The sequence below is a fragment of the Trichechus manatus genome, unplaced genomic scaffold (genome assembly GCF_000243295.1).
Source record: "Trichechus manatus latirostris isolate Lorelei unplaced genomic scaffold, TriManLat1.0 scaffold00247, whole genome shotgun sequence".
Taxonomy (NCBI): domain Eukaryota; kingdom Metazoa; phylum Chordata; class Mammalia; order Sirenia; family Trichechidae; genus Trichechus; species Trichechus manatus.
Genome location: NW_004444183.1, coordinates 2,445,022 through 2,468,134, shown reverse-complemented (window position 1 = coordinate 2,468,134; position 23,113 = coordinate 2,445,022). Strand labels below are relative to the sequence as shown.

Here is a 23,113-nt window from a genome sequence, read left to right as displayed (position 1 = left end):
GGTTTTTGTTTTTAGGTGCCTAATACATGTTGGGTTAATGGAATGGAATCTCTCATTATCAAATCTTCCTTAGGAGACTCCTCCACTCCATATTCCCTCTATCCTCTTTTTTTGCTCTTTTTCTCAACTTTCATTTCTTTAGGGGTCTTCCTACAGTTGCCTCTTCTATACAACGTTTCTTTATTCCATGCCTTCAATTCCATTCCTATCTATTCTCTCCTAATTCATTACTAGATCCAGGCAAACTACCTCTCTCAAGGGGATCATTTCTGTATCTTTCCTGGATCTGTCATCCATCATGGGCAAGACCTCAATATGTACAACTCTCGGCACCGTGAAAAGAGGTTCACCCTACCCAGCATACCCAGCATACCATAATGCCAAAATGCATCCATGCCAGCGCCCTCCTCTGGCTTATCTGAAGTATGACCAGTTTGGGTTTGTGAAAGGATTACCAGTGTACACAGGACAATGTTAAACCACCCAGGGAAACTCAGCAACAGACGACCATGGAGTCTTAGCTGATGGTGAGGATACGAGAGCAAGAGCAGCATCCACTGGAGTCTGGGCAGCATGAGGCAACCACTGCAGACATTTAAACCCACTGCTCTCCACCCCTGCCGCCTCCATCCAGCTTTCACCTTAGATAAAGTTCCAGAAGCAGAGATACAGGAGCGTCTACATGCAAACATAGCAGTTTCTTAAAAATATTTTTTCTTCTTCTAATTTAGTCACGTATAAAATTTGTGGGAAAATAGGAGGTTAAAACGTGACAGTCAGGGCTTGAAGGTCAAGAATGAGCCAAAAATAAAACAGCAAAAATACTGTCCTGGGTCACAGAATATGCCCCTTCCCCTCCTCCTTCATCACCATCATCACCACCAACACCATTATCACCATCATCACTATAATCAACATCCTCACTAACACTGTGGAACACTTTCTTGAGTCAGGCGATGCTCTGTGTGTTCTATGTGAACCTACTCTGCTATTCTTCAAAATGACTCAAAGAGAAAAATGAAGAACAGAGACACAGATTGGGAGCCCAGGCAGTCTGTCTGGAGTCCACATTCACCTCCACCATTCTCTACTGCTTCTCAAGAAATGAGCCAAGAAAGGACACTTCCACCAAAACATTACATCACGTTTATGTATGATTACTTATATAATATATATAAAAGGTATATGTTTTTGCCAATAAATAGCATGTACATGCAGGGATCAAGATGTGAACGTTTGTGATATATTGAAGTCCCGGGGTGGTTCAAACCATTAAACACTCGGCTGCTAACTGAAAAGTTGGAGTTTCTACCAGCCCAAGAACTAGATGGTGCCCAGCTACTACCACTGACCACTCTGACACGGATCACAGTAGAGGGTCCCAGAAAGAGCGACAGAAAAACGTAGAACAAAATGCAAACTCACAGAAAAAGACCAGACTTACTGGTCTGACAGTGACTGCAGGAACCCCCAAGACTACGGCCCCCAGACACCCTGCTAACTCAGAACTGAAACCACTTCCAAAGCCCATTTTTCAGCCAAAGATTAGACAGACCTGTAAAAACAAACGGTAACACACGAGGAACAAGTGTCCTAGTTCGATCAAGTAGACGAGCCGAACGGGCAACTCCTGCCCAAAGGCAAGAAGAGGAGGCAGGAAGGAACAGGAAAACTGGACGAATGGACACAGGGAACCCGGGGTGGAAAGGGGGAGAATGCTGACACATTGCAGGATTACAACCAATGTCAAACAATTTGCATATGAATTTTTGAATGAGAAACTAATTTGTGCTGTAAACTTTCACCTAAAGCACAATAAAATTTAAAAAAAGAAAAAACCCTGTGCAGTGCAGTTCTATTCTGATACGCATGAGATCATCAGGAGTTGAAGTCAGCCTGACAGTAACTGGTTTTTTGGAGGGGAGTTTTTTTTGTTTTGTTTGTTTTTAAATATAACGTACCAAGAAAAGGGGGAAATTCTAGAGATTACAGACTCAATAGCAAACTGTAAAGACCAAAGCACTGAAGATCAGAAAAGGGTTGCCACCTGTCCAGGACCACAGCTTCTTGTGAAAGGGCTAATCACTAATTCGGCCAGGCTCTGGACTCTCACGTCCGTGAGCCCACCCTCCACTTCCCACCACTGCTCCCATCTATACACATGTCTACATGAAGGGAAAAAGGTCAGGCTCTATTCCTACAATTTAGAATGCTAACAAGAACAACAGCTAAAATTAATTTGAAGACAGACACACACACAACACATACGTAAACAAAACTTAGCTCAAAAATGTTTCTATCCCAATTTCAACTGGTAGGCTTACACAGGACTTTCTTATCCTTGATCATATCAAAGAGTCACATTTAGAGCCTGACTAATGTTCCTTGAAGACAAGAACCCCTTATCATGTAACACAAGCCCCTGCTGTGCTGTTTCCCTCTACAATCTCCAGCAAGTCCCCCTTCCAATCAGGACACTCATCTGACAAGGGACGCGGGCCAGAAATGTACTGCAATCCGCCTATCGACAAAGGAAAGCTGAGAGGAAAGATGTAAATACAAATCTCAAGAGAAAATCTCATCCACAGAATGAAAATGTTCTCCTTGAGATAAATCTCCACCGGGAGAAAGAACACATGGCTCAGAAACCAGAAGGGATCTTCACCCATCTTGAACGTATTAGATTCTGTTGTTTTTTTTTTTTGAAACATGCGAAGCTAACGAACAGTTCAAGCGCACTGAAGTCTTTTTACCTTTTATTCACTCGTTGATTCAACAGGTATTCATTAACATCTGTCACTGACACATTCCTGAACTGCATAAATATTTATTGAGCATTTCCAATGTGGGAGGCAGGGGGTCTGGACCCCGGGACACATGCAACTGGGAACAGTGAAAAGGTCCCTCATGAAATGCACATTCCAGTGCAAAAGAGAAAGAAAATAAGCAAGTAGATGTAGAGTAAATCGGGAAGTGGTGATGTATGCTACGGAAAAATAAAGCAAGGCGGGGGGAAGAGAGAGCTCGGAGGTGGAGGGGTACGGGCTGACATTTTCTATCAGGTGTCAGAAAAGGCCTGAAGGGGCAAGAAGAGTAGCAGCCACTGAAGAGGAGGTGGTAGAAAGCCAGCAAGGCCAGTATCAACTAGTGCTCTGTGATAAGCTGCTGAGGCATCAACCAAAATCAATCACTCAGCCAATCAGTCAGTCACTAAGGTCACTATTCCACAGGTCCTTTGCAGAGGTCACTTCAGGGGTGGGGAGACCCCAAGACTTGCTGATTGTGCAGTCTGCACCACCCACCCTGCACCATTTGCTCACTTGGTGCCCTGCTAGAGCAGCCCGCGTGGGAATTGAAATGCCCACGTGATGGTCCATTAAACATGTGCCCCAAAATGGGGAGTCAGGCTCAGGATACTCCCCTTCTATCCACACCACCCAGCGCCCTGGGTCGGGCATCCGCCAGGGCAGGCTGCATGAGCTTCTATTCCTTATCAGCCATCACTCACCCCCACATACTCCTGCACTACCTATCTCGGGGTGAGTCACTGCCTGGGAGATCATCGCCAGACCCGTATCAACAGCTGTTTCCGTTTATCTCATGTGATACCACCTCATTCTAGATGTTCCCAAGAACATGAAACCACACTTCGAGGGGATTTTAAAAACAGCCTTCCAGGACAGTGCTGACATGTCGTGGGGCTGTTAACCATTGTCATACAGCATGTGTACTAACTTTAATGAGAATCTATTTGTTCTGTAAACCCATCAAAGTACAGTAAAAAAAAAAAATTAATAATAACTACCAAGCTGAGGAATATGTTCAGAATACAAAGTACTTTGAGTAAAAAAAAAAAAAAAATTCTTAAAAATCTTTTATATTATGTTATGTTATTATCATATGATTTATCTTTTCTATTCCCTTCCGGCAACCTGGGTGCTGCAAATGGTTAAGCACTGGACTACTAACCAAAAGGTTGGTGGTTCAAACCCACGGCCTGGCGATCTACTTCTGAAAGGTCACAGCCTTGAAAACCCTATGCAGCAGTTCTACTCTGCACACACGTGGTCGCCATGAGTCAGAATCAACTCAATGGCAATTAACACAACATATTATACTATAATCCTAAAATTTCAGTCTTAAACCTGTCTCCAATTATTTCCACTTACTGATTTTCTGTTGTCAAAAAAATAATCATTAATCCTTGCTGAAGAGAGAGATTATTATCTGAGGGGTTATTATCATATAAGCATCGTGCCCTGGTGGCGCAATGGTTAAAAACTCGGCTGCTAACCAAAAGGTCGGCAGTTCAAATCTACCAGCCACTCCTTGGAAACCCTATGGGGCAGTTCTACTCTGTCCTCTAGGGTTGCTATGAGTCAGAATGGACTTGCCGGCAACAGGATGTCTTTTTGTTTGTTTGTTTAAGTGCTTATATGTGAATTCACTCCTCACAACAACCCTTGAGGTGCTTTAATTATTATTCTCATGCTACTGATGAGGAAACCGAGGCACAGAGAGGTGAGCAGTGGAGCCGGGACTTGAAACCAGCTCTCCCTGGCTCTAGAGACACGTGCTGAGCGTTTGGGCTGCCTCTCAAAAACAAAAAAAATGGTGGCCTTAATCTTCAACCACAGTGCACTGAATCAGCTATAACAGTAACTAAGGACTAATGTTTATATAGCACTAAAGAGTTGACAAAGTACTTTTATATCATATCATCATCGTAACAGCCGTGAGTCAGGTGGCCGGACCTCACTGCCCACCTTACGGTATGGAAAGGAAAGTCTAGGGATGCCGAGACATGCATCCTACCGCCCAACACCTAGCTTCTTGGAACCCGCTTCAGTCCCTTACTGTACCCTGCTCACTGTCCAAAGATCACCCATCCAAAAAGTGGAGTCAAAGAAGACTATTTATATGTATAGACTACAGAATGTTAAAAAGTCGAAGTTGAGAAAGATGCGGGTGCCATTCCCCGTTAGAGTCTGAGGTCTAATTCAGGAAACTCTCTGAGCACACCATGCACATCTCGGGGAAGCGGCAGGTACTGCACCCCATCCTACCCATGAGTGGGTCCCGCTGGCGCTCTGAGCTCAGCCGTGGGCACCAATGAGCGCAGCAGTGAGTACTGCTCATCACTACATGAACGTCAGACAAGCAGGGAGGGACAGAGGGGCACAACCTCCATGGGCACCCAGCGCACACTGTGCACATGGCTGGGAGTGTCTGCAGCCTCTCTGTCTCCTCACGGGACCAGCAGCCCGGTGGCCGTGTTTGTGCGTGCCCTGCACCCGGCCGGCAGTATGAGCTGACCTGGCTGCAGGGAGGTACCACAGACGGCCCGCCTGGCCTTGGAGTCCACCCTGTGGAATAAGGGCTCCTCTTCACATTCCTTAGTGGCACTTTAGGCCAGCCAATGTCACATCTCTTTGATCCCCACATGGTCTTGTCAAACTAGTCACTCTGTCCCTTCATTAACTGCAAGAACGTGTGAATTGGAAGCAGCTACTTAATTGTTCTCCATGTCAACAGCCCAGTCACACAGTGAGTACTGAAGAGCAACATACAATTTATCTGAATAAAACTGTACAAATCAATGATCACACAATTCAAGAAAAATTCCACATCACCGGTATTAAAAAACACAAAACATGGATTTATCAGTTTGGCTGCGTTACCCAAAAAGTTAAAAAAAAAAAAAATCCTCAACCAAATCAACCAAGACAGCCCAGCTGCTCACAGCATGTAGAAACTGAAAAGACAGACAATCAGATTGTTTATGAAAAAGTTTAGGGGGGGTGGTGGGGACATGCAGGCCTTTCTTCCGGCCACAGACTCAGAAAACAGGAAGGATTCCATTCTAAATCTGAGAAGATTAAAGTGTGTGTGCAGGGTGGCTGAGCAAGCCAGCATGCTGGGCACAGTGGAAGCTGTACTCTAAGGAAGGGAAGTAGGCTTGCAGACTGTGAAGAATGGAGACAATTCATCTCTCAAGGCCTCACTACAGTCCATCTGAGGACTGAGATGGAAGAAACGTGGTCCTGGGGAATGGGGCCCGGTGCTTGTCTCTCCCTTCTTGGGCTTCTGGAAAATAACGTCAAGTTGCCCAAGCAAAACGAGTGTGTGTGCCTTCCAGGATGTGGGCAAGTGTGAGCCTTTTCTGAGAGAACAGAATAAACTACTGGCTAGGCTCAGGCTGGGGTGGCCTCAGGCATGGGGGACTTATGACTACCAAAAGGAGGGCTCAAAGCTTAGGGGACACTGAGTGTCCCTTAAAGGTGATGGTATAATTTGGGAATGGTAACAGTGACAGTTGAATAACATGATGAGTATAATTCATGTCACTGAACTGTACATGTAAAGACTGTTTAAATGTCAAATGTTTTGTTACATGTATGTTGTAAAAAGAACCACTGCGTTGCCGTCGAGTCAATTCCGACTCATAGTGACCCTACAGGACAGAGTAGACTGCCCCACAGGGTTTCCAAAGAGTAGTTGGTGGATTCGAACTGCTGACCTTTTGGTTAGCAGCTGAGCTCTTAAGTACTGCATCACCGGGGCTCCATATATGTTTACTACAATTAAAAAAAAAAAAGATAAGACAATGGAGAAGACACTCAAACAAAGCTGCAGTCTGAGACTCTGAGGCTCCACAGGGGCAGACAGAGGCAGAGGGGCCACCTGATACCTTTCTAACTCACCAAATCTGGCTTCACTTCTTTGCAGCTGGGCTCTGAGAGATTCCCTTTTATTTATCCTTCCTACTTAAAAAAAAAGGAAGCCAAAATATTTTAAACAATTTAACACGGATTTGTCAGAGAAGAATGGATCAATGAGCCAGGCATTTAACCCCACAGACAAATTCATTTGGAGTTTCAGGCAACTTACACTTCCCGCACACCTCCTGGGTCCTCAGCCCAGGCTTGGCCACAAAGATAAAGAAGAGACCGTATGTGTTGTAAGAGCTCCCAGTCCAGTGGAGCAGACAGGTAAGTATGCAAACAGAACCTGTGAGCTCAGTGCTCTCCGGCAATGCGAGTTACTCCCGAGTTACCCCCGCCATGCCCTGTCCCCAGATGATTTCCCCTCCCTGGTGCTCCTGGGGCACCTTGTAAATACCTGGCTGAAGCTCTTATCACACTGGATTGTGTTTCTGTGAATGAACCCGTCTCCGCCCCTAGACTTTGAACTTTCTCTGGGCCTGGCCTTGAGCATAATACCTGAGCTGTAGTAGTAGCTCAACAGAGAGGGCTGAGAGAGAGGTGCTGTAAGACAAGTGAGGACGCAGCCAGCGCAGGAGGACAGGCACATCTGTCCTTCAGTCAACCCACCCAGACCCTCATGTGCTTCCAGTTTGGGAGCAGAGACCCTTGCCGGCCCATAAATGTAGAGATAGCTAATCACTAATGCTCAACAGTGCTAAGGTCAAGGGCAGCAGAACACAAAGGGAAATTATGTGGGGAGGGGTTTGAGGAACTAATGCTTGGGCTGAATCCCCAGCGTGCAGGCAGCCAGCCAGGCGAGCAGTGTTCCAGGCAAAAGGTTAGGCGTAAGCTGGGGGCAGGGACACCCAGAGAGTTCGGGGGAAGGAGGAGGAGCTGGTAGACACACCAGGGAAGGCACAGCCTCAGAATCCAGGCAATCTCACTGTGTACATCACTCCTGCGGGTAATTACAGTGTCGCCAGAGCCATTCTCTAGGTTTGGGCAGCAACAGGACAAAGATGTCCAGGAGATGGGGGTCAAAACAGGAGAAAGGATTACGCAGACATACCTAGGTAATCACGTAAGGAAAGGAGGAAAGGCAGGAGCGTGGATGCAGGTGGGGCCCAGCCTACAGCAGGTACAGGAGGCACAGGAGGAGCAGGCAAGGTACCGCCCAAGTACTGATGAGGTTGTCTGCTCTCTTCCCTGCTCATCCTGCCTCAGGGGAATGCAGACCTGGACCCCCAGCTACCTACAGGAGAGCTGATGGGGCAGCCTGACCCTCTCTGAGACAAGGGCAGCAATGCTGGGATTCTCCCTGGCAGTTTCGGATGGACCCTGGACCCAATATTGCAGCTTGCATTAAACTAGAGAACTAAAAACCACTGAATCCCAACACTCTTTGAAACCCCAATATCTCTAAGGCCTGGTCTTGCTGAGGCAGCATTCAACCCAGGTTGGGCTGGTTAAAAGTATGCATTTTTAATTTTAATTAAAAAGATGCATTTTTTATTCTCTAGTAGCTACATTCAAAAAAGTAGTAAAAATAAACAGATGACACTGAGTTTAATAATCGACTGCCCTTAACCCAATATATCTGAAATAATTACCATTTCAACATGCAATCATTATTTTTAAAGTATTAAGGAGACACTTTACACTCTTTTATCATACAAAGACTTCGAGACCCAGTGTATTTTACACTTACAGCACATCCCAATTTGGATTAGCCACATTTCAAGGGTTCAGCAGCCACACATGGTTGGTGGTAACCGTACTGTACAGCAAAATTCCGGACCCTAATATTTAACCACTATACCAAAGGCACTACCATGAGACAAATCTCAGAAAAATAATAATAGCTACAATTTACTGCACATATACTACGTGCTGGTCCCTGGGTGGTGCAAACGGCTTACACTTGACTACTAACCTTAAGGTTGATGGTTCAAACCCACCTAGCAGTGCCACAGAAGAAAGGCCTGGGGATCTGCTTCTGTAAAGACCACAGCCAAGAAAACCCTATGGAGCACAGTTCTATTCTGTGACACATGGGGATGCCAGGAGTTAGAAAACACTCGACAGCAACAGGTTTGGTTTTTTTGGCTTTACTACATCCTAGACATAGTGTGAATTGACTCGACAGCAACAGGTTGGGTTTGGTTTTATCGTAGGCGTAGTGCTGAGATCTTTAAAAAAATGATCACGTTTCCGCTTCACAAACTTGTGAGGTGAGTATTCCTATGCCTCAACTCTACTTTCCTAAGAAAGGGAGAGGTCACAATTCATGAGAAATTAGGAGCAAACCAAAAACAAAACAAAACCCACTGCCATCGAGTTGATTCCGACTCATAGCAACCCTACAGGACAGAGCAGAACTGCCCCACAGGGTTTCCAAGGAGCTGCTGGTGGATTCAAACCACTGACCTTTTGGTTAGCAGCCAAGCTCTTAACCACTGGGCCACCAGGGCTCCATCAAATTATGAGCAGAGAGATAAACAGACTTTGAAGCAATTTGTTCACAAACAGGATTTCTAGATTTCTCTGCATAGGTTCTATATACATAGTTTCAGCTTCTCTGGCATTAAAATTCAGGTCCATAAAGTTCAATTCAGCCTCTGCCATGTGACATCATTTTCTGATACCCCTGATTGCTGATAATCCACTCCCAGATTATCCATACAGAGCCCCCTTAGACCCCCCCTCCAGGGAAGCAGGGAATAAACAGGCCGTGAGGCCAGAGAGCAGAGGCGGACGAGGTCTGGTCCAAGGGCAGAGACCAACACCACTGACCTCACGAGCCAACCTTCAGGCGCATTTGCCTGACATGCAGTGTGATGCTCACTGCAGCCTGGCATAGCCAAACTGCATTTCAGCTCTTCTAGCCTCTGAAGCCACAAATCCTCTCCACACACAGTCCTATCCACCCATCAGAACAGAGACTCAGACTCACTTCACTTCCTCCAGGGAACTTTCCCAGCCAGCCCAGCTGCACTGATCTCAGCACCTCTCGTCCCCATAGCTGGGATGATCTGGGCTTATCATAGCTCAGCTCAGCCTGAGCATCGGCCTATCTGAGGGGCAGGCTGGTCAGTCATCCTGGAACTGCTTCCTAGTATGTTGCATAAACACTTGATTTAATTTAAAAGATAATGTCTGAAAGACTCCTAACACATAGAAATCTTTAGATTAAAAAAAAGAGTAACTGACTCCACCGCAACGGGTTTTGGTTGTTTATTAAATAATTACTACCCTCATGTATATAAATACGATAATTTGTTTCCAATTCTGATGTTGTTGTTAAGTGCCTTCGAGGCAGTTCCAACTCATAGCAACCCTATAGCATGTTTTAAATTCCACAATGTGGGGAAGTTCTATAAAACTGTTTCAAGGAGAGAAAACAACAGACGTTCCACTAAGAATCTAGGCGAAGCTCCCCGGCCCCCACGTACGTGCACCCAAGGACAGGATACCAACCTGGCTGAAGTATCATTATGAAACTACTCTTTCCTAGAAACAAGAGGTGCAACTCTCTTCTCACCAGAAATCAGGATAACAGCACCCAGCTGCCGCCCTTCCTTCCCTGATGCCACCTCTGGCCTTGCATGGGCAGCCTGTCTCAGATACCACGTGTGCAGGGTCCCCTGAGGGGCGGCACTCCTCTCTCCAGAAGGCAAGCGTCATCCTTCGTGTGGATCCGCCCTGCACTGCTCCTCAGAAGATGTTCCTGGAATCCATCTCTCCTGCGCCCAGGCATGAGCACCATGGACGAGGTGGACCACACAGCCCACGGAGCCTGCCTTGGTCCTGGCCTCTGCCAGATCTCAGAAGATGGCAGTCAAGGCTTCCAGGAGACACTTGCTACCAGCTAGCTGCCAGGAATGGTCCAGGAGCCGGGGAGGGCCCGTCCACACTGGGCCCATCAGCGTTGGAACCCAGAGCAGAGGAACACTGCCTTTATGAGGCAATCTGACGAGCTCAAGGAGAGGGGAGGACAGCCAGCAGATACCACAGCCACCCTCAGAGGGCATGTGCACATGACCGCCAGGGAGGTTGAGGCAGAGAGAGAGCTCACAGGGACACTCACACCAGTGACTGTGCACACCCGCCAGGGAGGCCAAGGCGGAGAGAGAGCTCCCGGGGACACTCACACCAGCCTCACCACTAGAGAAGAGCTGAAGGAGCGCCCTGTAAGTGGGCTCAGCACCTCTAGGGTGGAATACCAGCACTGGTCCCAGCACTGAGGGATGAGCTGAGGGGCCTCTAGGGGTCAGCACAGCCCTGCCCCTGCCACCTCTCTGCACAGCTGACCCAGCACGTTCGCGGGTCAGGGTCACCATCAAGCTTGTCTCACGAGACCCACTTTATGGTTGAGAAAACTGCCACAAAAGCTAAACGTCCAAGTTACCTAGGACACCAGTGGCAGACTCAAGACTTGAGCCCAAGTGTTTGCCTCCTTCCCCACTGACATTCTCTCAGAATCGCCTGTTCTATCACAGCCGAGAAGCCCCAGCGCCACAGGGCAGCAACCTGTGAGGAAGCATGTACCTCTGTGCTCTCGTCCACCTGAGCCCCCGCTCCTGTGCTCAAGGCCCAGAGCAGGAGGCCCAAGCACGAGGACCCAGGGGCAAAGGCCACAGTGGCAGAAAGGTGTTCCTGCTAGGCAAAATGAAATGTGAGAGACAGGGAAAGTGAGAAAGAGAAAGATGAGCCAATTATAAAAAAAGAAGGGAAGGTCACCTAATGGGATGTTAATGAATGGTTTTCTTTAAGAAAAAAAAAAAAAGATGGATCAAAAAGGTCATCTCTGTTGTTGTTAGTTGCCCTTGAGTCAACTCTGACTCATGGTGACCCCACGTGTGCAGAGTAGAATTGCTCTATAGGGTTTTCAAGGCTGCAGATGACCAGGATTTGTCTCCCGAGACTATGAACTGCCAAGCTATTTCTACTGACCTAGAATTTATGTTACCTAGGGGAAAAAAGTGCTACACTCGGGTTCTTAAAGTAGAGGAATATTAACCACACTTGGCACTAAGATCACACTGCAAAAGCACAGCTCGCTCTCAGCCATCTGCGTGTATGTGTTGAGCTCGCAGCACACATGCAGGATTCCATGACGCCCACCAGGGAGGCTGAGCAGAGAGAGAGCTCACAAGGAGCTCTCTCAGGGAGGCCTCAGTTATCCCAGTAAGGGGACACCTGCCCCAGGATCTCTCTGTTTCACAGCAAATTAAAACTCCAACCAAGACAAGATGGGCAAATGCTGATACCCGTTAAAGCAGATCGATGGGCCAGGAGAGGCCATTGCACTTAGCTCTCGACTTATATGCATGCTTGCAAATTTCCGTAACACATGTTAAGTCAAAAAAAAAGCATCATTTAGAGTTAGCACTCCTTACCATCTTTCTAAAAACAACTAGATGATATACAGCAAGACAGGCATAGTGACCTTCTGGCCAATCTTGAATATCGTCTATTCCAGCCTTTCTTGTTCAAAAAGAAAAACAGCGCATCCTCTCTCTCTCCTGCTCACTCACTCTCACCCTCTCTCTCAAGACCAGATCATGGATGATGTGGAGCAGGTGAACTGTGCAAAGAGTCCCGAGCACAGAGATGCACCTCTGGACTCTCACTCCACGGAACGTGTGCTCACACAACACGCGCACACAGGCATGCCTGCACACCCACGCATATACGATCACAAGCATGCCCACACCACCGTGACTGGCCCCTATCAGCCCTCCCTAAACAGTTCACATGCTACATATCAAAAGTGCCACAAAACAGAGCCCATTTTGAAGCAGAGGATAAATCTAGGGGCCTGCAGGACAGTGGAGGATAAAGAAGCCCCAACACGCATGCTCCCCGCAAACCCCAGGAAGGGGCCGGGAGACAGTGAACACCCTCCTGGAGCCAAGGGGAGACAGGCTCCCTGCTGTTGAAGGTGCACCAGCCGTGTGTGAATCCTGCATGCTGGGTGTACGGCCTTCTCAAAGCTACTTCGATTTCACTGGTTCTATTCACTGTGAAAATAACAAATACCTCTTGCAGGTGGTAAAAACAGAACTATAGAGGCATTAAAAAGGACGTTTAGGATAGCTCTTAATTAACTCAGGCCTCATTCATACAAAGAAGAAAAACTACTCTTCAAATGAGACAATACAGTGCAACCGAAATCCAAGTTACAAATCTTGGGAAACAAAGCCATTTTATTTAGAGGACCCCCGCTCTGGCTCATCTACATGGGGTCTACACATTCACAATCTGTGTGTGTGCAGCTGTTAACCCAAGAGCAAGTGTGACGTCCACCAAGCAGGACCATCTAGGACACCTCAGCTGGGTACAATCAGGAAAAAGCCTCCTAATGTCAAAAACAAAACTAGTTACTAGAAATCTGGCTGAGAGGTTTACCCGCCCCATCTCACATAAGCCCCCCATTAGCCCTCTGGAGCAGAAATCATCATACCCATTTTATAGACTCAGATGGGTTAGAGACTTGGCCACTCAAATGCGTGGTGGCAGAGCCCAGCCTCCAGCCCAGGTCTGTCTGAGCCACCAGCCTGTGTTCCCGAGTCAGAGCTGCACCGTCTCCCATGCAGCATGCATTGGACCAGCTGTGTGCACCTCCTGGATAGTGGGCCTGCTGACCGTACCAACACACAGGGTGATGAACCAAGAACAGACCACATGGTGTCCTCTGTGGGTGTTGCCCACGCCATGCCAGCTCCATCAAGGAAACGAGACGACAGCCCAGCTAACACTGTGGGGCGCCGTGCACTCTTGCCACGCCCTCCAGGCATTCTGCCAACAGGGCCACCACCCTCTCTGAGCCAGCAAGGGCCAGAGCTCTCAGCCAGCTCACCCACCCCAGGGTGTGAGAAGGATCTGGAGCACAACCAGTCGGCCCCAATTCCTCAGCCCTCTTGACTATGCTGACCACGTGACATCTGCTTCAATGATGATTTTCATTTTTCTTATTTCCAAACTTGAGAATTCACATTTAGAAATCATAGCTAGGTGTGTAACCTAGCTGATAAGCACAAGAAAATGGGGTTCAAAATACGGAGAGAATTCCTAGGACTCCAATTCCTGCTGTGTTCTTGGGGGACAGAGGGGAGCTGCAGGGCCCCTACTGACAGCAGAGGGCCAAACACAGAGGATCACCCCCAGGCATGTGGAGCAAGCCTGCATGGAGGAGGGTGACACTCAGAGCACAGGCAATGTTACTTCTCGTCACTTTACATTTGCAGGGCTCTGCAAACAGAAGCCACTGTCTTAGAGTTAGAGCACCTTTCCTGAGTTTGACATGCAGTGTGTGGAAATGACAAAGGTGATAAAAAACATCCCCCGTGGGCTAAGCCAGAATGTCACTCAAACATGGGCTCGTGGAAGTTTTCCATCACATCAATCTGATCTCTGCACTGGAGGCTGGCTTCAGTGACATCCATGGCTCACTGGTCCTCTGGCTGCTAGCTCGCTCCCAGCCCCTGGGAGCCCCCAAGGAGAGCACACATACAGAGGGAAGGGAGGCCATCCTCCCTGCAAGGTCACCTCTGGCTAGCTGCAGCCCTCAGGCGACCAGAGGACCCTGGTCCACTCCAGGTCACCAATAATGCCCAGCTCCCTCTCGTCTCCCTGGAGATCTAGGGTGCTGGCAGCTCAGCTGCCAGAGCCCTCCACAGCTGCACTCTCCCTGGTGGTTCTTCCACACCCAAACTCTGTAAATAAATCCTCAATTAGCCCACTGGAGCATGCTGTCTGTTTGCTATGGGATCTGCCTAATATAGGATAGACCTGCCCCTGGGTGCCTCATGCCGCACACGTGTTCCAGGCTCTGTGACAGCACAGCAGCCCCGTGAAGTTCCCATTAGCACATCACAGCTGACGCCTCCTGGTCACAAGGGAAGACCAGGTCCTGTGCAGAGCCTTGCGTGTCCACAGGGGAAGCAGGACCCTCTGAGCCCCCCTTCTCAATCTCACAGTGAGCTTGCTGGTGGGTGGGATAGGGTGGAGAGGAGCCTCGGGGAGATCCCTCAGTATGGCTCTATCCAGCGGGAGCTGATCTCTGCCCAGTACTTACACACACAAGTGATGCTTCAGTTCCTCTCGGGGTGAAGAGGTGCCTCCAGAGCCCCATCACAAGAAGAATGCATCCGAGGAAGAAGGCAAAGGGGAGACACAAGCTCTGAGAAGCCCACTCTGAAACAGAGACACCTGGGGGTGGCAGGGAGGCAGGCAGAGGGGTGGACTTCTGGGTTTTCCAGAAGGCAAGAACAGGCCTCAGGGGTGGGAGGTACAAGGAGACTGTAAGGGGAAGAAGAGGAGGGGATAATGCAGTACTCCCACACAGAGCGGGTTCATCTAGACTGGCCACCTAGGAGAGCCTCTTCAGAGAAGAAGAGGACACACGCCTTCCTGCCATGACCCAGACCCTTTAGCTTTGAAGGAATCTCAAGAGACCCTTAGAGACCCCAGGTCACATTCTATACGCACTAAAGCTTGAATAGTGTGTGTCTTCCTTTCACAGCCACATTACTCCAAAACAGTCATCAAGGACCATCTGCCAGGCAGTCCACAGAGGAAGAGACAGCTCTACCACAACATTAAATCCAGCAGTCAAGGCCCTGGAAATTTTCCAGAGAGGAAATTCGTTGTTGTTGTTGTTGTTAGGTGCTGTAGAGTCAGTTCTGAAGCATAACGATCTTATGTACAACAGAATAAAAGATTGCCCAGTCCTGCGCCATCCTCAAAATCTTTGCTGTCTGAGCCCATTGTTGCAGCCACTGTGTCAATCCGTCTTCCTGATGGTCTTCCTCTCTTTTGCTGATCCTTTACTTTACCAAGTATAATGTCTTTCTCCAGAGACCGGTCCCTCCTGATAACATGTCCAAAGTACATGAGATGGAGTCTCACCATCCTCGCTTCTAAGGAGCATTATGGCTATACTTCTTCCAAGACAGATTGGTTCATTCTTCTGGCAGTCTGTAGTATATTCAATATTCTTCACCAACACCATAATTCAAAGGGTTAATTCTTCTTTGGTCTTCCTTGTTCACTGTCCAACTTTTGCATGCATATGAGGTGACTGAAAATACCATGGCTTGAGTCAGGCGCACCTTAGTCCTCTGAGTGACATTTTTGCTTTTTAACACTTTAAAGAGGTCCTTTGCAGCAGATTTGGCCAGCGGAATATGTCGCTTGATTTCCTGACTGCTGCTTCCATGGATGTTGATTATGCATCCAAGTAGAATGAAATCCTTGACAACTTCAATCTTTTCTGAATTTATCATAATGTTTATTGATCTAGTTGTGAGGATTTTCATTTCCTTTATGTTGAGGTCTAATCCATACTGAGGAGCCCTTGGTGGCGCAGTGGTTAAGAACTCGGAGCTAACCAAAAGGTTGGCAGTTCAAATCCACCAGCCGCTCCTTGAAAACGCTATGGGGCAGTTCTACTCTGTCCTATAGGGTTGCTATGGATCGGAACCAACTCAGTGGCATCTAGCAACAACAATCCATACTGAACGCTGTAGTCTTTGATCTTCATCAGTAAGTGCTTCAAGTCCTCTTTACTTCCCACAAGAAAGGTTGTGTCGTCTGCATATTGCAGGTTGTTAATGAGTCTTCCTCTAATTCTGATGCCTCGTTCTTCTTCATACAGTCCAGCTTCTCAGATTATGCGCTCAACATACAGACTGACTAAGCACAGTGAAAGGATACAACCCTGACACACACCTTTCCTGATTATAAACCACGAAATATCCCCTTGTTCTGTTCAAATGACTGCCTCTTGGTCGATGAACAGATTCCTCGTGGGAAGATTTAAGTGTTTTGGAATTCCCATTCTTCACAATGTTATCCATAATTTGTTATGATCCACAAAGTCAAATGCCTTTGCACAGTCCATAAAGCACAGGTAAACCTCTTTCTTGAAATTTAAAACCCCATAAATGATAAGATGTCCAAGAGCAACCCCAAGTATTCACCAAGGGCCTAGCCCCCCACGCCTCTCGTCTGTGACGGCACACCCACTGAACCGCCAGCATCCCTTTCCTTCAGCCCCAATCCCAGGGGTTCAAGGGAAACAAGAGAAATCATATTCACATAGCCACTGCACAAATTTATAAATGTACAATCACAAAACTATTTGTAAGTTCCCCTAATTACATGATGTTTCAATATCAAATCTGAAAGCTAGTGGCTTAGTTTAGGGATATGAGTAACGCCTTAACAACAGGTTGGAAGGTGGCATATCTAAATGAACTCTGACCTCAGAATGATATAAAAATTTCATTTGTAAACTTCACTAAGAGTTCAGAAAGTAAACCTGAATAAACCGAGTTACTGACACTACACAACAGAATGAAGAATTGTTGTCCACTGTTCCACATGAGTAGCTTTGCACTTGCTGGAAAATTTTTCACATGAACACATATTTGTGTAAATAAGGTTGGTCCCTGCCAAGTAAGGGGGTAAACATAGGCTAAGGAGGGGAATTCCACGATTCAATTTTTGGAAACTCCCGAGAGGACGTTTTATTTTCTTTTTTGTTTGTTTACATGGACTTACCTCGGCATGAGATACCTTGGCCGTCAATAATTTGCTTGCAGACTCCACAGACTTTGGACTTCTTAAAGGCCTTTTTCTTAAAACTGTGTGGACTTGTAGCTAGTTCTTCTGGCTGAAAAAGTAAAGGAAGAGCTTTTCAACTCTTCAATTCATAGTTTGTTTTTTTTTTTTTTTCCCTTTCTTTTCCCCCTCAGGAGATAATAAATCTAGTGGAAGTTTGTAAAGAACTAAAACACAAATTTTACCAAAAAAGAGAGAATGAGAAAGCATCCTGGCAATGAGAAAATTCCCGAAGCGAGCCTTCAGTCCCCTGCCAGGCATTCTCCTTTGTGGAGTCCTGATGGAAGGTTACACTCACAGGGACTCTAAGTCCATTCTGTAAATGCACCAAAAACCCAAACCAATTCAACTCACAGTGACCCCATAGGGTTTCCAAGGCTGTAAATCTTTACAGAAGCAAACTGCTACATCTTTCTTCCAAAGATTCGCTAGTGGGTTTGAACCGCTGACCTTCCAGTTAGCAGTCAATTGCTTTACCCACTGAGCCACCAGGGCTCCTTGTAAATGCACCAGGAGCATTTAAAGGACTTGGCTTAATGGGATACTATATTACACTTCCACACGTGAAGATTACAACCACCTACTTCTATGACCAAGTAATTCATATGCACTTCCAGAATGCTTAGTGTTTTTCCCTCTGGAAAAAAATGAGCGAACAGCACAATTATGTTAAAAAGACACTAATGATTTTCAAAGGTATTCCAGAATCACCAAGATTTGCAACTCTGAGCAAGATCAGCCTGAGATAAAGCATCTTAAACACCGTATGGGATGGACTCAATCACAGGCATTACTACTAGGAAGAAATTAACCAATCATCCTCCAAATTCATGTTTGTATAGTCAAGGCTCACAGATTTATCTGACAGTCTTATAAAAATTCAATTTGCTTTAGAAACCAAATGCCAATCATTATACCTATTTGCTGATATGTGACAGTGTATTCCGTCACTAACTAAAACGCATATGGATCCAATGAGACCATTACTCCCCACCAGATGTGACATTCATATGTAACGTTACTTGAAAAGAAAGATTGTTCCCATTAAGAATTGGTTTCCGGAGAGGCAGAAAATTTTTTTTCTCTGTGAAACTGTTTCTGTAACCACCGTTTGGATTTGGAAAAATTCCTGCAGCAGATATAAGCAATGGCCATGGTTTGTTGGGGTCCTGGGGTGTTGCAAATGGTCAAGGCATTTGGCTGCTAACTGAAAGGTTTGTGGTTCAAGTCCACCCAGAGGTACCTCAGAAGAAAGGTCTGGTGATCTACTTTCCAAAAATCAGCCACTGAAAACCCTACGGGGCATAGTTCTACTCTGACATACATGGGGTTGTCAGGAGTAGAATCTACTTGACAACAAATAGAAAAAAAATCACCGCCAGAATAGTGAAAGTGAACTAACAAGACAAAATATTTTCCAGGACATGGAACAAATGGTATAACTACTTTTTACCTCGGTAACTGTTCCATGTGCACTTGAAAAGAATGTGAATGCTGCTCCAATTGGGTCAAATGTTCTGCAAATGTCAATTGGGTCAAGTTGTTTGATAATGTTGTTCAAATCTTCTATAGCCTTGCTTAATTTCTGACGACTTGTTCTGTTAACTATTGGGAATGGGGTAATGAAATATCTGATTATATTTATGCATTTGTCTATTTTTCCTTGTGGTTCTACCAGTTTTTGCATCCTGCCTTTTGAAGTGTGTTATTAGGTCTAGGAACTCCACTGAGTCACTACCAATGGACTGGAATTGGCATGAGACTGAATCCTACATGCCATTCCAAAATGAAAGCACATTTTGGCCACCTTCAACTTACCCCTGCTAGCCATGCTCTCTGGAATGCTGGTGACTTGTAGTTTTCTATCAAGGCGACTCCCACCCCCACCCTCTTCCAAGAAGTCCAGGTTTTAATATCGTGCCCTCCCTCAGCACTCAGACAGCAGTCTTGTCACCTAACCACATATCTCCTTCTGTCCTTGTTGCTCTTGTCAAGACTGTCAAATAAGGGCAAGTGCACTGAACAAATCAGTCTTGGAGGACATACAGCCAGAGTGCTCCTTAAAAGTGAGGATGGTGAGGCTTTGGCTCGCTTACTTTGGACACATCATCAGGAATTGCTAGAAAAGGACACCATGGTTGGTAAAGTGGAAGGTCAGCAAAAACCAGGGAAATCCTCTGTGAAATGGACTGACACAATAGCTGCGACAATGGACTCAAACATCCCAACATCTGGAAGATGGCACAGGACCGGACAACATTTCATTCTGCTGTACATAAGGTCATCACGAGTGGGAGCCGACTCCAGGGCAAATCACACCACTGAACTAAGCAAAAGTCTCAGCACCAGGTCAGCCTCCTGCAGTATAAGCTGTGCGACCTGGGGCAAGTCACAACCTCTCTGGGCCTCAGCTTAAAATGGAAAGGGTCTCCTCCCCATCCCGCCAATTAACAGAGCTATTGTAAGTGACTCAACGCTACACTATGGATCCTTGTTAAGAACACTGGCAGTCCACGGGGATCAGTTGGGGAGGGTTTTAAAAGCAGCACCACTGAGGCTCCACCCCTGACCAATTACATCAGATTGTCTGGAGGTGGGGCCAGAGGACTGGTGTTTTTTTTAAAGCTCCCCCAGGTGATCCTGATCTCAGTCAGGGTTGAGAACCGCCATTGTACATAAAAGTACCATAACGTAAGGATCTGTATGCATTTAAGGCACTGTAACTATGTGTTTGTTCATATGCTTGTGTCTGGCTTACAAAAGAGGCTGTGTACTTGCTGACAGCAGGGGTCATGTATTCAAAGCACTGAAAATGAGGAATGATACTGCTGATAATTAGGGAATTCATGACACTAGTATGGCCTTCTTCGCCGTTATCATGATCATCAGTGCTTTGAAAACAGAGATGGTTAAGGTGCAAAGAGCATTAAGGGCCAATTGATGAGGGTATATGACTCAAACCCAGATTCAACTCCTGGGACAGGAAGAAGCGTTCGAATCTCAATCTGTCAGCTGGTACACTCTTCATAGTACAGCATTTGTTTAAACGCCTTATCTCTCCTGGGCTCAGTGTGATTTCCTAAAGGCAGGGGGCTGGGCTCCTCCCCCTTTGTACCCCAAGGCCCTCCCACAGCGCCTGGCAGGCAGTGGACAGTGGACCCTCAATTAGTATTTGTTGAACGAGTGAACTGGCAATAGACTTCAGGCCAAGAAGGGATGCTATGACCTTGTATTCCTTACAAATACCTTTTTTTCCAATCAGGGAGAAAGAGACACTGTTATCCTACAGTTTCCTTGCCCACTGGTCCATAGCTAGAAGATGCAAACAAGGAAACAGCAGAGGCACTGTTTTGCAGCTAAAGCCATTTCAATTGCTGGATCTCTGAGGAATCCATTTAAGATAGTGTAATAACATCTGCTCATGCTTCATCGGTACATAACATCTCTATTGTGAAATGAGACCAGACAGGATTAGAAGGCCTTTGTTTTCACCTGATACTGTGCTTTCATTTCTCCCAAAGAGTTGGGGCCAAGGAACGCTCAGGGGGAGGTGGCAGCAATACTGAAGCTTTTAGCAGGCTCAGTTCAGGAATCTAAATTGCATTTAATTGTTAGGAGCAAAATGCTGGAAAGGTAGAGCGCAAGACTGCTGGTTCCACAAGGACTGCCTGAGGGGTACACAGTAATTAGTGCTGGTTTTGATTGTGAGGTCTCTTTTCAGAAAGAAAAAAAATCTCTGCAAAATTTAGCCAGGAAATGCTCCGCAGAAATGCAAAGCTGCACAGCTCTCTGCTAGGTTCTCCCTGCTAAATGCAGCGGCAGCAGAACACTTACAAGCGCAAAGCACAAGGCAACATCAGTACAATCCAAGCTATGTTCTCCTTTAAAGAAATGTTGAACCCTACCTGCGGGAAGGTGATTTAGGCTCGTATTTCGGTACCTGCAAAATCTTCAGTAGCATTCTATGGAGGCAGACACTGAACAAAACCACATTCCCAAATCAACTTTACTCTGAAATTAAACAGCCACGAAAATGTCCCGCCTCAGCAAAGTTGAGCCCGGCCGTGGGAGCCGGCTCCCAGCCCATCTTGCAGTCCCAGTTCTGACAGTCACCGTGGGACGCCCTCCACGCACAAGCCACTCATTGTTCCCAGGCTTCCAAGCAAGAGCTTTTGGCTATTAAACTGAACATCGGAATGCAATGCAATTCAAGCCATACGAAATAGCTGACATCCTGGTGGCTTCTCACTCCTCAGAACATCTCAAAAATTCTGGGAAAACAAATTAAATAAATGCCTGATTATCAGACTCAGAGAGAGCACGCCTAAGACAGCAATTCCTCTCATCAGCTCGGGTTAATCTAAACCCTCTGAAGGACAATCCTGTGAACTGAAAGGCACTGTGCGTTATGCACACTGACCCTGAGGACACAGTACTTATCCCCAACCTTTCGGCCCATCCACAGACATTAGTGCAGATCTCAGATGCCCTTTTCCTTGCAAGAAGCAACGGTAGAGTACCTAGGCTGTGCAACAGTTTCGTATTTCCATTCCAGAGAAAATGTTTCAAGGAAGCTTTATAAAGATGCAAATGGATTAGAAATAGTTAAGCCTAAAGTATCTAACACCTTAGATGCTTACGCCTCCCACCAGGCAAAGCCCTACTTTTCCTCTCCCTATCCCATGCACACACACATACACACACAGACACACATTCCGTTCACACATGAGCCCATGAGAGCGTACGTACACATGAGTGCAGCCCACGTGCGTGCTTGCCTGAAAGAGCCCCAGCACCCCTGCGCCTAAGCCCTGGTCCCACACTCCAGGGCAGCCCACTCCCACCCCGCCAACCAACTAGCCACTCACCTGGCGGCGCCGCCGCTGCCACCGGGGCTCCAGTGTGAACACTGCCCGTCGCCCAGGGGTCAGGGCACACAGACGCATCTTCCCGGAGGCTGCCTGAGCTCTGCCCCACCCAGGCCGCCTGCAGGTGAGCCGGCCTCCGGCCTGGCCCAGACTGAGCTGGGCCTTGAGCAAGGAACCCTCCCAAGAAGGTGGTCAGAGAATCAGAGAGAAGGAAATGTACTACGCTGACCCTGCATATTGGGATGTCCCAGAGAAAAGGTTGGGTTCTGTGCAGCCTGAAAGGGCTCTTTCAGGCTTGGGCCCGGTCAGAGCCAAGAGGCAGTCCCTCCGCATCCACTTCTACCCTGCCTGACAGAGGAAGTCAGAAACTGGAAACAAAAGCCAGGCGAGGGAGTGCATGGTCTCGCGCAGCTCCCCTCCATCTGACATGAATTAGCCTTCTCCTCCCCCTCCCCAGACCACAGTGCGGAGAGAGAGGCAAAAGGCTTCTTAGCCAAACACAGGAAAAAGTGAATGCAGAAACGCCTTCCAGGACAGCCAGGGAAGCAAAATCTTGCACTGCCATCTAACTGGAATTACAAACCATTTGGCTCCGGATTCAGCTTTACTAGGATTTCAAACCACTCCAAGAATTGTGACCAAAGGGCTTTGAAAAGTCCCAACACCGTAGGCTCTTCAGGTTTCAGAATTTTCAAATGAATAAAGTCCAGTCAGCCGGCACCTGCAATGGTCAATACCCACCTGCAATCTGCACCACCTAGCAATTACTCTATTTGGAATGGAAAGAGAAAATGAAATAAGGCAGAAAGGCTTTTTCCTAATTTGCCTCTGCAATTAAAAAAAAATGAGAAGCCTGGCCCTGCTGAAGGAGGCCAGGGACCAGGTGAGGATTTCAAGCAAAGCACAAAG

General features: G+C 47.0%; 1 protein-coding gene across 1 annotated transcript in view; it reads right to left on the bottom strand.

Annotated features, from left to right (window-relative positions):
* LOC101345078 (tensin-3) overlaps positions 1-19,159 on the bottom strand; it is a 256,456-nt gene extending 237,297 nt beyond the window's left edge. The window contains exons 1-2 of the mRNA XM_023724450.1: positions 18,790-19,159; positions 17,277-17,388 (exon numbers count right to left, since the gene is read on the bottom strand). Of these exons, the coding sequence (XP_023580218.1) occupies positions 17,277-17,388; positions 18,790-19,023 (346 nt within the window). The 5' untranslated portion in view covers positions 19,024-19,159. The remainder of the gene's footprint in view (positions 1-17,276; positions 17,389-18,789) is intronic.
* Between the last annotated feature and the right edge of the window lie 3,954 nt (positions 19,160-23,113).